Consider the following 18,262-nt stretch of genomic DNA (forward strand, 5'->3'; position numbering starts at 1 on the left):
TTAACGTTTGGACTTCCTTCCTTAATCTCGCGACACGTGGCCCCATCGACGGCCAGCGTGGTGTGTCTCTAGCGCTTCTCTTATTCAAATTGGCGCGCTTCTTCACTGTTCCTTCATCTTCTTCACTCGACTCTCAGACTCCCTGCGAACTCTTTCTCTGCGCACCCATCTTTCTTCGAGTTTTCTGTTTCCAAACCTCTTGCGATCATCCAAAGGTATGGTTTTTCTTCTTCCTGGGTCTGTTTAGTTCATCTTTACCGGTTGCCTTTATCTTTCTCGCTATCATGCATTCATCTTCTCTATTTTCCCTCTCTCGACCTGCGCTAGGGTTTTTTCGCGTTTTCGCTCTGACTTCTGCTTCTTCTTCTTCCTCTTTTCACCTGGGCATCTCTTTCTCCTTTCCCCTCTCTGTTTTCACCGAAACATTCATCATTCCCTCTTCTTCCATTCATTTTGACTTTTCGTTTTTCCTCCATTTGCAGCTATCTCGCGATGGCTCGCTTGAAACAAACCGCGCGTATTATTGCCCCATCTTCTGGTGCACAGCCTTCCGCGAGTGCGCCAGCTCCACCACCGCCTGTGGCTACCTCCTACCACGACAATGCCAGGGTCTACGACTGGGCCCCCCTGGCGTTGCTCGCTGAAACCTCCACCTTACTGCCCCAGAGGCACCTCACGTCCCTGCTGAGCCACAATCCCGATGAGCCTTCCTGCGCCATCGACAATGAGAACGATTTCAATATCCAAATCCACATTCCTCCTCGAGGAATGCCCATCTGCGCGGATGATAGGGCCACCAATGGGGTGCCCTTCGTCTTCATCTACTCCGCTATCTTCAAGAGGTTGAAGCTGCGCCTCCCTTTCACCTTCTTCGAAAAGGAGCTGATGATGGAGTTGAACGTCGCGCCCTGCCAACTCCATCCAAATGCCTGGGCCTTCATCCGGGCATTTCAGATCCTCTGCAATTATTTCGGGCACAACGCCTCCGTGGACGTGTTCCTCTACTTCTTCGAAGCGAAGAACCCTGGGGACAGGTCCTGGGTTAGCCTGAACGGGGTTGCTGGACGGGTGCTCCTGGGCCTATACCAGCAATCCTTCAAAGACTGGAAGGGCAGGTTCTACATGATATCTGCCACCCCACAGAGTCCAAACCTGCTCGAGGGGTACCCCCTCTACTGGGTTCCTGGGGTTGAATTCAAGAAATCCAGGGACCTCGAAACTATGGCCCCCTACGAGCGTGAGCTATGCGGGCTGTTCCTGGGGGCCAAGTACAACTCTGCTCGGCTCATCAAAGATGAGTTCGATGTGGTGGCCCTGAAAAAGTATATAGGTAGCTCTTCTCCCACCTCTTAGGATACTTGCCTCTTCTCATGCATGCTTTTATGTGTTTTGACTTACTTGCATAACTTGGCCAACTAACCCTTCCTTTTCTCGTCTATGTAGACTCAATGTCGGGGAAAGACAGGAAGCTAGCCTTGCTGGAGCTTGCCAAGCGTCGGGGAGCCAAGGGAACTGGCTCCTCTTCTTCTACTACTGAGCCCATTGCAGCCCCTCCTCTCTCGGTCGCGCTAGTTGAGGGCCCCGAGCAAGGGAGGAAGAGAAAGAGACTGGTGAAGGCTTCTACTTCACTGGCTGCCGCTGCTGCTGCCTCATTTGAAGAGGAAAGCTCTGGCTCTCCTCTTATACACCGCCAGAGGAAGATGCCAGCAGTCGAGGGGGCTTCGTCTCTCCAGCCTGGGGAGATCGAGGTGGTGGAGGTAGAGGAAGGTTCACCCCCTCCTCCCTTCACTCAACCTGCCACAGAGCCCACATGCTTCCCCTCTCCTTGCCAGCAGTTGCCTCCAACTTCTCAACTGCCATCTCCCCCCCCCCAGCAGGCCAATCAACTGGTCCATCTGTTCCTCCTGCTGGGGATGCTTCTGCTCGACATGGGGGTCCTCCACCACCACTGCCAATCTCCACTGCAACTGCTGAATGTGGTGGATCCAGCTCGCGCCCAAGCGCCTCTGGGGCCAGCCACGAGAACTTCAGCAGGGGTCATCACCCTGGTTCGACAGCTCATTAGCAACCGGGAGCTCGTCGAATGGAACGGTGATGAGGTGGACATGCACCTGGCCAGGCAGATGGTGCTCTCTTTGGAGTTTTCCACCCAGCACCGCAAGCAACTAGCCCTGGAGAAGAGGGTGAAGGATCTTGAGCACGACAAGGAGTCACTGCGAAGTGACTTCGAAGCTGCCCAAGGATCTGTAGAGCTGATGCGGGGCATGGTGGAGAAAGCTAGGAGGGAGTACCTAGCGCAGGTCCAAGAGACCATCAAGACGGAGATCTTGATGGGGCAGACTGTTAGCTCTTTGGACTGCGCGGTGGTGGAGCTACGGGCCGAGACCTCCTCCCTACGCCAACTTAATTCTCAACTAGTGGGGGAGCTCGAGTCCACCAAAGAAGCAGCTGCTGCTGGAGAGAAGAGGCTCGAGGAGGTGGTGGGCAAGCTATCTGAAGCCAAGGGTCAACTGGAAGAAGCTGCCTCCTCCCTTGCTGCCCTTACCACTGAGAGAGATGCTGCAGAGGCCTCAAAGCAAAAACTGGAGGCGGAGAAGGCCGATTTGATGAACGTGGGTGCTGATGCCCTTACTGACGGATTCGAGCTAGCACTCGAGCAAATCAGATGCGTTCTCCCAGACCTGGACCTCTCGCAGTTCAGCATCTATCACAAAGTGGTAGATGGAAAGCTCATCCCCCCTGCCCCTTAATCTCTTCTCTTCCTTGTAAATTTAACTTCTGCACAACTTTTCTTAGTACTTAAAAATTTGTATAAGACTTGGTTGTGAATATAAACTCTCAATTTGTATGAGCTTCTTCTCTTGTATTTTTCTCGAGCTTCACTTTTCTTTATGCGCGCGATTAACGGTTAGCTAGCTTAGGTTCAGCGCGATCTTAAGCTTTGTCTTTCCCTTCGCACACGACTAAGTGTTAACCAGCTTAGGCCTAGCGCGATCTGCCTCCCTTGTTCTTGGCCTCTACTTGATCACGACTAGCTATTCCCTTAGCTTGGTGTTTAACAGTCCTTGTGCGCTGCTTTGCGCCACTAACCAATCACTGACGACTCATCAGTGATCGTTCTTTAGTCTTCACTTAGCTTCTCTGTCGCTTTAGCGCTAAGTGCATTGAAGACTTTGACATCCTTCGCTCGAGGTGATGCCTCGTTTTGGGGAAAGAAAAGTGTTTCCCGCTAACCCCTCTTACTTTCCCCAAGGTCATCACCCTTCGGCGGATTGAGTCGTTCATTCCCTGCCTCACTCCTGGGGTGAAGAGGGTTTCGGACTAAGAGCCTTACTGGGCCAATATTGGTGTATGCCAAGTGGGTAAGGACATTTTGTCAAAATCTTTCCTTTCCCTCCCTTGGTCTTACTAGCACCCCTGGCTTTTCAAACCCTTAACTGCTTGCGCTCACACCTGGGGTGAGGAAGACTTAGATCGGTGCCAGTACTTGCGCCTAGGGCAAGTAGGGCCTAACCAATCACCTGCACTTGCACCTGGGGCAAGGAGGATTTTAACTTATATACTTGAGCACACTTGATATGCTGGAAATTTTTTCTTTAATTGGGTGGCCTCGTTAAAAACCCTCCTTAGGGAAAAGAGTGCCCCCTTGTCTGTTCAACTGTTTCCACCACATACAAAGCATGTATCTTTTAGCGCGAGAACGCAATTACTGTACAACTTTAACTGAAATAAAATTTTAAATGGGTGGCGTTCCACGTTCTGGGGATTGCTCCTCCCTCCAAAGTCTCTAGGCGATAGGCTCCGTTCTCCAACGTCTCAACCACTCTGTACGGGCCTGTCCACTTTGGAGACAATTTGTTCTGCATGTCATTCTGATGCGCCTTTCTCATCACCAGATCACCTTCTTGGAAGCGCCTGGGCCTCACTTTAGAGTTGTGCCTCCGCTCTACTCTTCTCTTTACGGCTTCAGCACTGACTCTGGCTTCTTCTCGCACTTCGTCCAGCAGGTCTAGATTCACCTTACGTTCTTCATTGGACTCTTCAGCGATGAAGTTCAGGAATCTGGGGGAGCTCTCCTGTATCTCCACGGGAATCATGGCGTCTGTCCCATAGACAAGGCTGAAGGGTGTCTCATGGGTGCTGGACTGCGGGGTGGTATGATAAGACCATACAATTCTGGGGACCTCCTCTGCCCAGCCTCCTTTGGCCTTGTCTAGTCTTCGCTTCAGCCCCCTGAGCAGTACTCGATTTGCTGACTCCACCTGCCCATTGGTTTGTGGGTGTTCCACTGAAGCGAAAACCTGTTGTATTTTTAACTCCTCACACATCTTCCTCAGCTAATGACTCGTGAACTGGGTGCCATTGTCGGAGACCAACCTCTTGGGTATTCCGAAACGGCAGACGATGTTCTTCCAGACGAAATGCTCGACTTTTTGTGCGGTGATGTGTGCGACTGGTTCTGCCTCCACCCACTTGGTGAAGTACTCGATGGCCACGATGAGAAACTTCATCTGCCTTATCGCCAGGGGAAAAGGTCCTAGGATGTCGATCCCCCATGTGTGGAATGGCCACGGGCTATGGATGGACCTCAACTCCTCAGGGGGTGCCTTGTGCCAGTCTGCATGCAGTTGACACTGTTTGCATCGCTGAGCAAACCTTATGCAGTCTTCCTTCAGCTTTGGCCAGTAGTACCCCGCGCGGAGTACTCTACTTGCCAAAGCGCGACCACCTACGTGGCTTTCGCACACCCCCTCGTGCAGCTCAGACATGAGTCTGGTGCATTGCTCGCCGTGCACACAGATCTGCACAGGGTGAGAAAATCCAAATCTAAAGAGGTTTCCATCTATCATAGTAAACTTACTTGAACTCCTCTTTATCCTTTTTGCCTCTGCCGCGTCGAGCGGGAGTACACCATCTTCTAAGTACAACTGGTATGGCGTTATCCAGGTGTCGGGCTCCTTCTCCGCGTGGACTTCCATCGAGTCATCGGTCTTCGACGGTCGCGATCTCACCCTCGGTGCTCTCAACGTTTCTTGGGTCAACGACCGATGACCGATCGTTAGACGCTCCATTGATTTGCACACATGGAATACCTGGTTGTCCGACACGAATGCTCGCGGTACCTTCAAGGTCTTCTTAATGACGGTCCTCTGCTTCCCCCCTTTGCCTGAGCTGGCCAGCTTGGCAAGCAGGTCTGCTCTGGGATTTTACTCTCTTGGCACGTGTACCAATTTGAATTCGGTGAAGGACGTCTTCAGGAGCAGTACATACTCCAGGTAGGCTGCCATCTGGGGATCCTTTGCTTGGAACTCCCTTGTAACCTGCCCGGTGACCAGCAAAGAGTCGCTTTTGGCCAGCAGATTTCTTGATCCCATTTCTCTTGCCAGCAACATTCCTGCGATCAGGGCTTCATATTCCGCCTGATTGTTGCTAGCTTTGAAGGCAAAGCGGAGGGACTGCTCGATCAGTACCCCGTTTGGGCCTTCCAGAATGACTCCAGCGCCACACCCCTGCTGATTAGAAGAACCATCCACCGATAATACCCATCGGAAATCTAATCCTTCTGCAGGTGTCGCGATCGACGACAGCTCGACTACAAAATCCGCGAACACCTGCCCCTTGATCGGTCCTCGGGGCTCATACTGAATGTCAAACTCTGACAATTCCACCGCCCACTTGACCATCCTGCCTGCTACATCAGGTTTCTTCAGCACGTTTTGGATAGGCAGATCAGTCATCACCACCACTGTGAAGCTGTGGAAGTAATGCCTAAGTCTTCTGGCTGAAAACACCACCGCCAGGGCAGCCTTCTCGAGGGCCTGGTACCTTGTTTCAGGGCCTTGCAGCACCTTACTCACGAAGTAAACAGGCCTCTGGGTCTGGTCTTGCTCTTGCACCAAGACTGAGCTGACTGCTCTCTCCGTCACAGCAAAATATAGACGAAGAGGGATGCCTACCTGAGGTTTTCGCAAGACTGGTGGGCTCGCCAGATACTCCTTCAGTTTGATGAAGGCCTCCTCACACTCCTGTGTCCAAAGGAATCTGCTGTTGCGTTTGAGACACTGGAAGTATGGATGACCTTTCTCCCCTCCAGCGGACATAAACCGGGACAAGGCTGTCAAGCGACCGGTGAGCAGCTGCACCTCCTTCACCGTCGTTGGGCTCCTCATTGCCACGATTGCTGCACACTTCTCTGGGTTAGCTTCGATTCCCCGTTCTGTTAAGAGGAAACCCAAAAACTTCCCAGCCTCCACACCAAAAATACACTTCTCTGGGTTGAGCTTCAGCCTGTACTTGGCAATGGTGGTGAACAGTTCCTCCAGATCAGCAGCATGATGCTTCTTCTCTTGGGACGTAACCACCATGTCATCTACATACGCATGTACGTTCCTTCCCAGCATGGGCGAGAGAACCCTATCCATGAGCCGCTGGTAGGTGGCCCCCGCGTTCTTTAACCCGAATGGCATGACCTTGTAGCAATAGCAAGACCGTTCCGTCATAAACGCGGTCTTGCACTCATCCATGGGGTGCATCCTGATCTGGTTATACCCCGAGAAAGCGTCCAAGAAGCTGAGCAACTTTCCCCCTGATGCGCTATCAACTAGGGCGTCTATACTGGGTAAGGGGTAAGAATCTTTGGGGCACGCCTTGTTGAGGTCAGTGAAATCCACGCACATTCTCCACTTGCCGCTCGCCTTCTGAACCAGCACCACATTCGCTAGCCACTCGGGGTACTGGATTTCTCTGATGTGCCCTGCAGCAAGGAGCTTCTGTGCTTCGTCGTGGATCACCTTCCTCTTTTCCTCGTTGAATTTCCTTCGCCTTTGTCGCACAGGTCGAACCTTGGGATCCATCGACAGACGATGGCAAAGGAAATCGGGGTCGATCCCTGGCATGTCGGATGCTGACCATGCAAAGGCACCCATGTGCTTTTCGATCACACCAACGATTAGCTTTCACTCTTCTTCAACGAGGGATCCCCCTAACTTGAACTTTTTCCCCCGATGTCCACTTCGACCCATCCTTCAGCTGGGTGGGGCCTTCTCTCGCTGGCGATGACCGCCCTCGCGATCCCTGACTCGCGAGGAGCGATCGCGCCTTCCTCTTCTTCTTCAACTTGGGCTAACTGGAAGCCCCCCACCGCAGCGTTCTCCATCCTCTGAGCTTCCTGTGTCTCCCTAACCACTGATCGCTCTTCGCGCACGCCTGGTGGTGGTTTCGTGGTGACATGACATACACTTCTCTTCTGCTTCAGGTTGTTCTCATAACAGCGTCTTACCTCAGCCTGATCTGACTTGATGGTTATCACGGTTCCCTCCATCGACGGCAGTTTCAACTTCATGTGCCTCGTCGATGGTATTGCGCCCAACCTATTAAGTGTTGGCCTCCCCAACAAGACGTTGTACGCAGAAGGGGCGCTCACCACCAAGTACTTTATCCTTTCAGTGCGGGCTGTCGTTCCGTTAGTGAACGTTGTCCTCAGCTCAATGTATCCCCGCACCTCTACCTAATCTCCTGCAAAACCGTAGAGACACCCGGTATACGGCCTCAGCTGATCAGGGGACAACTGTAACTTGTTGAATGTTGGCCAGAACATGACGTCTGCCGAGCTTCCTTGATCTACGAGTACTCTGTGCACTCGTCTTCCCGCTGTGATGAGGGAAATGACCACAGGGTCATTGTCGTGCGGGACAACATCCCGTAGATCAGCTTTCCTGAAGATGATGTCTACTTCAGGGTAATGACTCTCATTTACCGCATCTACCGCCATCACCGATCGAGCGTATCTCCTTCTCTGTGACGCTGTGCATCCCCCACCAGAGAAGCCTCCCGCGATTGTTTGCACTTCCCCATGTACAGGGACTTCATGCTGCTGTTCTCCGGTCTGGGACCCCGATGCGCGATCACCCTGCGGCTCACGCAGGTAATCTGCTAGGAAACCAGACTTCACCAACTCTGCCAGTTGGTGCCCCAACGCCAAATAGGAGTGAAGTGTGTGGCCAAAGGCCTGGTGAAACTCACACCACTCATTCTTCTTTCTACCAAGTACCTTATCAGTCTTCTCTGGTACGCGTAGTCTTGCTGCTACAGCAGGAAGGGCGATGAGATCCGCCAATCCCACCATGAAATTGTATCTTGGGGGTGCGTTACTCTCCCTCGCACGCCCCCTGCTCTGCTCTTTGCCTGGCGCATAGGGACGAGGTTTTTCCCGCACCTTTTTCCCCTCCTTGGCCTCATGCACCCTTGCTTGCTGTGGTTTTCCTTGCCCACCACGCGGTCTTGGTGGTGCAGCACTTCCCCTCTTCTCAGAAACCTCTGTTTCTGCCACTATGTGCGCCACCGCACGTCGTCGGATCTCTGCAAAGGTGCTGGGATGGCTCCTGATGAGAGACTCGCTGAAGGGGCCAGGCAGCACTCCCTTCTTAAATGCGTGCACCAGCATATCTTCATCTTTGCTGGGCAGTCTAACCACTTGTGCTCCAAAGCGGTTGAGGTAGTCTTTCAGCGACTCACCTTGGTACTGACGCACGTCGAACAAGTCGTATGACACCACTGCTGGTGCTTTGTTGACGATATATTGCTCAGTGAAGAGCTTTGAAAACTGAGAGAAAGACGTGATATGTCCTTTTGGTAAACTCACGAACCACTCCATGGCGGTTCCGCTCAGTGTGCTCATGAACATTTTGCAGTACACAGCGTCTGAGCCCCCAGACAACATCATCTGGGTGTGGAACGCCGTCAGATGCGCCTCCGGGTCTTCTACCCCCTTGAACGACGCCTTCACCCCCACCAGGTTGGGAGGCACCATGGTTCCCATGATTTCAGGGGAGAATGGCATGGGGAACGCTCTTGGAGGTGACGGCTGCCTAGCCATCCTTTCGTCAACCACGTGTTCCCTCTGCGTCTGCAACGTCCTTCTCAACTCTTCGTTGACGCGATTCAGCTCGTCGTTCCTACTTTGCGACGCGGCCAACTCCGTCTGCATCCTTTCTTGTTCAGCTTTTGACGCTGCGGCGTTATCCTGCAGCGTGCGCACCATCTCCAGGACCTGCGCCATTGTCACAGCTCCTTCGTCAACAGATGGCGCAGGTGATGGTTGTCTGTTTCTTGGCATCTATCCTTATCAAAGAAATTGGTAAAACTCTGGTAAGCTTCAAAACTGTGGTGTATATGGGACCACGATTCACTCGAGCCCCACGGTGGGCGCCAAATGATCCTGCCGGCAACTCGAACGTGGAGGAATCACTTCGTAGCACTCTCTGTCCCGTCTACGCGACTGCGTCTTCTGCAGAATCACCCTCAGAACCTTCTCTTGGATCTCCAAACGTGACCTGCAAAACACACAGACGGCGCCTCTAGCGGCCGTTTGCACTCCGACGATCAAGTTAGTCCACAGAACCACCAAATGAGAAAACTAGTAGTGTGTGTGAAAAACTCTTGCTCTCTGTTTTTCGTATCCCTCTCAATCTCTCCTTGATTCTCTTTTATGTCTCTCTCTCTGCTCCTGGGCATAACAGAATTCTGTTATGCTTTTCTGGCATGTGTCAGAACCCTGTTATGCTTTTCAGAGACAGTGTACCTGCAGAATCAGTAGTGAGAGCGTGAGAGTCTGTGCATGTCTGCGCGTCTCTGCACTAGGCTGCGCCTGTCTGTACCCTTAGTGGTACGGAGTGCACTTTTATCTGGACCGCACCCCTCTCAGATGATGACACGTGGAGGCCTGCAACTCACATCTAACCACACACGTGTCACTTACTGGAAGGGCTCTAGCGCTTCTCTTTGCGTGCCTAAGTTACGCCCTTGCAGAGTAACTTAGGATATTTCTCTCATCTGGGTAAATCGCATACTCTTAGGAGAACGTCAGGTGTGGCTGGTCTAGACACACTCACCAAACGTTGCTCTCTGCGTATACAGCTTACCCTTCACGGTGCCACGCACGTAATGGGTTGAGGGAATCACCAATCACTGACTGGTTTACTAGTTCCCTCAGGCCACTCTCGTGCATGATTCCCTGAGATGTGCTCATGCGAGGTCCATGCGTAACGCTCTCGCTGGGAACCTCAGTCCCAGTTTAACTGCGTGTAACACGAGACCCCGATGACAATGCACCCGATGACTGATCAGTGCTTGTTTGCTTCTCGCGTTCTGCCCCCAGGCGTTAGTCTGAGAACTGGTCTGTTGGTGGCCACTTGGCTGCTGACCACCGATCACCACTCTGGATGATCTGTCCCCTGACCTCTCTGCCGCCTGATCTGTCGGTGGTCACCTGGTCACTGACCCCCGATCACCACTCTCGGCGATCGCCTCCCTGGTCTCTATGTCACCTGGTCCACGCGTCACTCTGTGAATGGTCCACGTGGTCCTCTGCTGCTGACGTCATCGACTACCGATGACCGATCGGATCAATCATGAAGTGCACACACAACTCTAGAGGTGAGCAAACATACCATAAAGTAGTTCACAAAACTACTTATATTTCTACTTTTAAAGTTATGTGTGGGTTCAATCATCTTTCTCCTTTTAAGTTGTTACCATCTTCTATAGGATTTATGCCTAAAGAGAAAGTAACCACAAATGAACATTTTAAAATGCATAAGATGATTAGAGACCACACACAACCATTAAAAGAGAAACTTTCTCCACGGTTGCCAAAACCAAAAGAAAAACAAAAATGGCAACCTAGTAAAATTAATTTGCAAACTAACACTTATGCCTTATTTGATTATTTCTATAGGTGGACGTTTGATCCAAGAGGACAAGCTTTGGCGAAGCAAAAGGTTGTTATCCGAGATCAAGTCTGTAGATCTGAGGATAAATCTTCTCAAGAAGGAGGAGATGATGGACACCATCCAACCACAATCATTCCCCTAGGAAGCAAAAGCATTGGATTTGAGGACAAATCCTTTTCAAGAGGGAGGGGATGATGGAAGAGGGCCAAGCACACCCTTCCATGAAAGGCAAGAGCCAAGTCAAGAACGTCTAGACCCCAAGGCAAGAGCATCTAGACCGTCCAAGACCAAGCTAGGAGCGTCTAAAGATCAAGCTAGGAGCGTCTAAGACCAAACTAGGAGCGTCTAAGACCAAGCTAGGAGCATCTAAGACCAAACTAGGAGCATCTAAGATCAAGCTAGGAGCGTCTAAGACCAAGCCAAGAGCGTCTAGAACAAGAAGACTTGGATCAAGCTATGAATGGAAAAAGGCCTAATAGCACATATTCTGTGAAGGCCCATCAAGTGTAATTTAGCTTTAAATGAGGTGTAAATAGCATAACCATGTGGACAATTGTTTAATTTTCTGCACATACACAACCATGGCTTCCGCATCATCTTTCACATGATTCTAAGAAGAGCTTCATGAATTTGCCATAAGCGCAGACCTATCCCCAACCGCGCGCTCCTCCCGTTCATAAAGAGTTTTACGCAGCTCTTCGTTGATCCTGTTAAGCTCTTCATTCCTAGCTTGTGAGGCCACCAGCGCCTCGTGCATTCTTTCTTGCTCAGAACGCGACGCTGCTACGTTCTCCTGCAGCGTTCTCATCATATCCATCACCTGCGTCATAGACACAACATCCTCATCTGTTGACGGCGCGACTGAACTGGACCGCGTTGTCCTCATCCTTCCTCAACAAACTCAGCAACTCAAAGAAACTCCAAACGAACGGTGAGAACTTCGAAAACTGACTGCGACAGCAAGCAGCCGGACAGAAAACACCAAAACTTCAACAAACTCGAACTGCGGTTAGGAATCACCTTTTATACGGCCCCACGGTGGGCGCCAGATGTTCCTGCCGGTTGACCTAGCGCGAGAGCGTTGCCTCGTCACGTTCTTGCTCACCAGCTTGACACCACGTGCCCTTCAAGTCCACTCCACAGATAGTCTCTTTGAGAACCTGAAAACACAAGATGGCGCCTCTGCGGCTGGTGGCGCTCCGACGCTCAAGTCAGTAACAAGAACACCCCAAAACTGAGAGAAAACTATACTCTGTAGAACCGTACTAAAGTGCACACAACCCTAGTAATGAGCCGTAATCAAAAAACGTACCTCTGCAAATTCTGTTAAGTTTACCTTTATAGCTAGGTTTTTTCTCTCTCCAGGCAGTTACGCTTTAGACGCGTGGCTTGCATCCAACCCTGCACGTGTCACATCTGGGTTGGGCTAGCAGGTAGTACCCAACCCTACACGTGTCACCATTTGAGCTGGGGCAACTCGAGCGTCATTTCTATATTACATCCAACCCTACACGTGGCATCATCTGGGTTGGGGTAACAGGTAGCATCCAACCCTACACGTGTCGTCATCTGGGTTGGGGTAACTTGAGCGTTATTTCTGCGTAGTAACCAGCCGCGCGGCTAAGTCTCTTATTCAAAGAGTAATATAGCACGTACTACGCTGTGAAACACCACATGACAAGGCGAGTACCGGATGCAACAAAGTGCATCACCTCTGTGATATCGCTTGTCGTGAGTGTCACCCTCCCTATTGCTACGCCATACACGTTCTAGCTGGGGAAGCCTTGCCACCAACGAATGTCCACTCTGGGAGTCCCGTCGCCGATGAGCAAGGTGTTCCCCCCAGCTTACTCGACCTTCGTTCCCCTCGCTGGTGCAACAACCATCTTACTGGAATCACTCGCTGGAAACTACTCTTCTGAGCCTCTAACAGTTTTAACTAGGTTCCCTGGAAGATCCGGCGATGTGCCCCCATAAACGACGTCTGACCACCCGATCTCCCATTGTCTAACACGTCGATGTCATACAAACCCGGCGACAACCGGCTATGTTCATTGCAGCACGCCGCTTCCATGGATCGGCGACTATGCTCACTCCTGAACCATTCATCTCTCCCTTGTCCACGTGTTCTGCTGAGCACGCCCCACACGGTCACATGCCGGACACGTCATCACAACCGATGACCTGGTCGGTATATATATATATATATATATATATATATATATATATATATATATAAATACAATTGCATGATATAATTTAGGTATTGTAAAGTGCAATAATAATATTAATATTAACTTAATGTATTTGAAGTCTAAATAAAACTCAAATTAACTAAAAATATCTAAAAATTTAGTGATTTACAAGTTTTGTACAAAAGCAATCTAAGCACAAATAAAAACGGGAATAGGATAGGGGAATAATTTTGTTTAACTAACATGATCAACAAAATTTACTTGCTTCAAATTGAGGCCAAACTATAAAAAAAAAAATAGAGATATTATATAAAGTAAATAAAAGTATTCGACGTAAAATTCAATAATAAAAATGATTTGTACTCTACCATCGTATAGTTGTTAAATTATAATTGTGAAAAACAGAAAAAATGGAATCAAAATTGGAGAAAAAAAAAGTTTGTGAAGAGAACGTTTAGGGTGAATGCACGCACACATAATTTATTTTAGATCTTTAGATATTATTTTTAAAATTAAAATTATATTGTGTATTAATTTAGTTCTTGGTCTTTATTTTTTCTTTGAAATTTGAAACTAATTTAATAAATAGAAATTAACAGAGAACATTTATAGTTGTTTTTTCAAATGTAATAAATTTCTTATAATGTTTTATACGAGAATGCGTAAAATTAGTAATGAAACATTAAAATTATAAACGGATATCTAATTTTTCTTTTATATTTATACATTTTTAAAATTAATATCTTCTTTTATTTATCTTAGAATGAGTTATTTTTAAAATTTTATTATATTAAGCAATACAATAAAGAAATATTTCTGATTGAAAATATACTGTAATAATTTCATTTATGTTTTATTTATTTATTCACATATAAAAATATATACTTTTTATGGGTTTATATTCCATGCAAAGCAAGCTAACTAGCAAAAAGTGTGGACGTGTTTGTATTTTTAAATTTTTGTATCTTACATGCAAAGCAAGCTAATCGCCAAGTAATTAATTTGAATCACTCATTCTAATATTATATCCAAGGGTTAGTAACTGGGGTCCACCTATGAACCACTTAACTGCTAATGTACGGTAGAATTTGCTCAATCAAAATTCAAATTCCCTGCTAAAATTGTTTCCCGTTATGAATTTCCTCTACCATGAAAATTCTACAGCGTTCGTCCTGTGCTGACACCATTGGACATTTCATCTCAGCTTTCACATCATAGATGTCAGAGTCAGAAGAAAGGACCAGTACCATTTATTATAATTTTTAATTTTATACAATATTTTTTATATTCATTACAGTTTCAATAAATATTAATATTTTAATTATTTATTATTTTTAAAAAATTATTTTATCATTTTATATTTTACTTATATTTTTATTAAAGAATTTTTTTATATAAATATTAATATTTTATTATAAATATAAAGTCAAACACGATATCAAAATATGTACCCTTAATTATAATAAAAAAAATCATCACAATCAAATATATTATATTTAAGATCACTTAATCAATTATAAAAAAAATATTTTAAAAAGATGACAATAACAATAATATTTTAAAGATAAAAAGAAGAGAATGGTAATGAAAATTATATTTTAAAAATAGTTCTGAGAACAATCTATATAATCAAAAATTTCTTCATGGTAAAAAGTAGATTTGCGTGAAAAATATTATTGAAGAAATTGATTTAAGTTTTATTAAATATGAAGGTTCCATTTTTTATCTAATGGATTTATTTTCAAAGTAATTATAGTATACATTTTAAGAACAAAAATATATATAAACAATATAATTTAAATTCATAATTAGGTTATTTTTTTATAAATTTTATCATTAATGATATATTAAGACCATTCATATTCAGCTAAAACTTAAATAAATTATTATATTATCTATACTTATTTATATATAAAGGAAATTATTCATTATGACCGTTTTTTTTTTACATAAATTTTTTCGGATTTACTTTTATTTAACATATCTCATTTTATTAATACAATGAAATATTTTATCATTTTATATTAATTACTTAAAAAATAAAATTATTTTTTTTATTTTTTTAAAATTAATATTAATGTATAGTTTTTATACTACTCCACACTCATTCCTTGGTTCCTTATTTTAAGACAATAAAAAGAACATATTTTCACATTTTTACATCAAATATCACATATAAAATAAAATAACTTTCACTTTTAATCACTCTTTACACTCAATTTTTTACTTTTAACTCATTCAAAATTATTTATATGTTACATTTTTATCATAGTAAAAATTAAAAGAAAAAAAATGTGGATAAACATCTCCACTAGTTACTAATTATAATAGTTGAACAAGTTATTTTTTTATTATTAGAGTTAATCAAACTGTATTCATCCTCCATTGTCAAGATAAATGATATTTGATTTCAGTTTCATTCATTTGTGCAGAAAATTATTATTTGATTATAATTTAATATTTTCTTTTGAAAAATGATCGTAGAATAATTGTTTTGTAGAGTCTAAAAGAAATCGTATTCAGTGTAAAAGAAAATTTATTCATATTATTGTTAGTGTAAAAGAAATTTATGTTACAATGATCAAATGATTGTTTTAAAGATTAAAGTAGGATGGAATAAGCATAAGAAAACTATGCATTGAGAATCCCTAGAATGATATACAATTCATGTAAGTTTAGAAAAAAAAAATATATATATATATATATATAATGAAAAGTAAATTATAATTAATTAAATGATATGAAAAATATTAAAATAATAGTATTATGAGTTATTAACTAATTGTAAAAAAAATATTATGAACGTATCATGGCTTAAAAGATAAATATGATAAAACATAAGTGTGAGAAAGATTAATTGGAAAAAGATTATTACCAAGTGAAGCATAAAGTAGAACTAGCTTGCACTTAGACACACTTACATAGAGCTTATGAAATAATGATTTCTACCATTATCCAAATCATGAGGCAATTGAAGTCTTGAGGAGGAACCAGAGCAGTTGTAAACGGTGCAATAAGTTTGCGCAGCAGTAAAAGCCAAAAACAAGAGACCTCCAATAGCTGTTAAGAATGAGCCAGAAGTATACTTGGACACAACCCTTTTATGCTTCTGTTTACAGTCGAACATGGCGTTAACTTTGTAAATCACTTTATCCAAATTCGGAGTCTTCGTAGCCCTAATCGGTTTGTTCATCCCATTGAAAAGGTCCGCGATGGCTTCATTCTTCAACTCGCTCTCAATGATTTCGCTGTCAACCAAAATCTTCACATCAGCAGGAGTGTCTATCATAGCTCTCATTAACTCAACATACCTTGTGAAAACCAAGGGTGTACTGGATTTTATCAACGTCTCGTAAGCCACTAGGTTTCTGATTATCACTTCTGAGTTCACATCCAATCTGATACAAGGCAAGTAAAACACGCTCTTTTGTTCATCCAAATCAATGGATGAGATGCCACTTTCAGCCGGTCGGAACAAAATCCCAGCTTGGTTGAGTTCTACCACTGATGGAATCATTACAACCCGTGGAACACCTTCTGAGTCTGCCGATTCAAGTGTTCCCGTGATAACTTCAAGACGTTCAACCGCTTGTGTCAAAGGTTCCAGGAACGGGTGATTAACTTTACCTTCCAAGTTGGATAGGGTAGTGTGTAACCAACGAAGCGCAGGGTTTAAGTGTCTTCCCAATCCCACTAACATACCCCACAGAGGGCGTAATGCCCTTAGAACTAAGCTAAATAAAAAAGTGAACACCCGTAGAACCATACGAAATATAGAAGTTATCACCCATAATAACAGCTTCAGAACGAGCGTAAACACAAACCAGATAACAATGCATGTAGCCACCAAAAATAGCATTATTCTATAGCATACAGAACAACATGTTATTCTACTATCGTCAGCCTTGGTCTCAGTCTCAGCCGGAGCTTCTGTTTGAACCTGAACCGGAGCTTCTGTTTGAACCTGAACCGGAGCCTCAGCTTGAAGCTGCGGCTCGTTCTCAGCTTGAACCTTCTCCTCAACGTGAGGTTCAGACTGAAGGTTAGGAACAACTAAATGGTACATGAGATCCAACAAATGATTATACTCTTCTAGTGCAACAAGATCGGGGAGCTCTTGTAAGTTGAGAAATGGGCAATGTTGTTTACAGAATTTTTTCAAGTTTGAAGCGAGGGCGAGAGTCATAGCCTCTGAATGAATTTCGTTGTTGTTGACTCCACTGATCTGCTTGAAAACATAAAAGGGAATTTGGGTCTCAAGCTTGAAAACCTCCCTGATGAGAGCATTCAAGGTGAGCTCTAGACCAGCGGCGTTAAAGAGGGGCATCCCGAGTTTTCCAGTTAAGAAGTAAGAGAACCCTGAATCATGGTGGGCACTGTTGTAAAGCGTAATGAAAGCCAACACGAACAAGCCATCGACGGTGAGAACGTAGGAGAGGGTGTGAAGATTATAGGTGGATGCCACATCAGGGTGGAAGAAAGTTTGAATATGTGAGTCAAAGTTTGAGATGCGGTGTTGGAATAGGTCGATGCTGTTTTTGGGGAGGAAGTGTTTGAGGACCCTTCTGGCTGCAGCCAACTTTTGCTGATCTGTGAAGATGAGGCCTTCACGGAAGTGATGGTATGGGCCAAGGCCAACAAATCGAGGGATGAAAGCTTCCCTCATGGTGGAGGTCAACGATTCTGGGACTTCACAGATGCAAACTGGGTGCGAATTTTTCAAATCAAGTTCAGTCGCCGAAAGCGCCACCAGTGTCTCACAGATGTCCACCACCCATTGGTTATCGGTGTAGCGTTTTGTTGAGTCCAGGCTTGCGCTTCTGCTCATCGTCATGCCTTTGCTTTCTTCTCTCTGCCCACTTCTTTCACATATCAACAATAGGGCTCCTTTTTATTCATGGATGAAAATTGACTATTCATAAAAATTTCACGTTTTTTTTCTCTAAATTAAACTTTTTCTTCAACTCTTTAAATAAATCTAACTCAACTTTATTGGAAGAAATACACCTATATTCATTAAGATCATAATTATTTTTTGAGTGGTCTCTACATGTGTGAAAACACATGTTACTTTTTAGCACAAATTATTTTTAGTACGAGTTAGAGAAAATGATACTGTGAAAACTATTTTGTATATAATTTTTGATATGATAAGTTTAAAAATAAATATATATAATAAAAAATAAATTTGTAATTAAATTATATAAAAAATATTAAAATAATAATATTGGGAGTTGCATTAGTTCTAATGAATTACAATGTATATTAACACTTCCAACCGTAAGCTCATCACACCTACATACATATCCCAATTTCTTGAAGCAATGGAGATAATAA

General features: G+C 45.1%; 1 protein-coding gene across 1 annotated transcript; it reads right to left on the minus strand.

Moving 5' to 3' along the window:
• Positions 1 to 15,753: 15,753 nt before the first annotated feature.
• LOC137817279 (putative UPF0481 protein At3g02645) lies at positions 15,754 to 17,834 on the minus strand. The gene has a single exon (XM_068620531.2). The coding sequence runs from the start codon at positions 17,757 to 17,759 to the stop codon at positions 15,843 to 15,845; it is 1,917 nt and encodes a 638-aa protein (XP_068476632.1). The 5' UTR covers positions 17,760 to 17,834; the 3' UTR covers positions 15,754 to 15,842.
• Between the last annotated feature and the right edge of the window lie 428 nt (positions 17,835 to 18,262).

This window comes from Phaseolus vulgaris, chromosome 7 (assembly GCF_051622355.1).
Source record: "Phaseolus vulgaris cultivar YP4 chromosome 7, ASM5162235v1, whole genome shotgun sequence".
In the NCBI taxonomy this organism is placed as follows: Eukaryota; Viridiplantae; Streptophyta; class Magnoliopsida; order Fabales; family Fabaceae; genus Phaseolus; species Phaseolus vulgaris.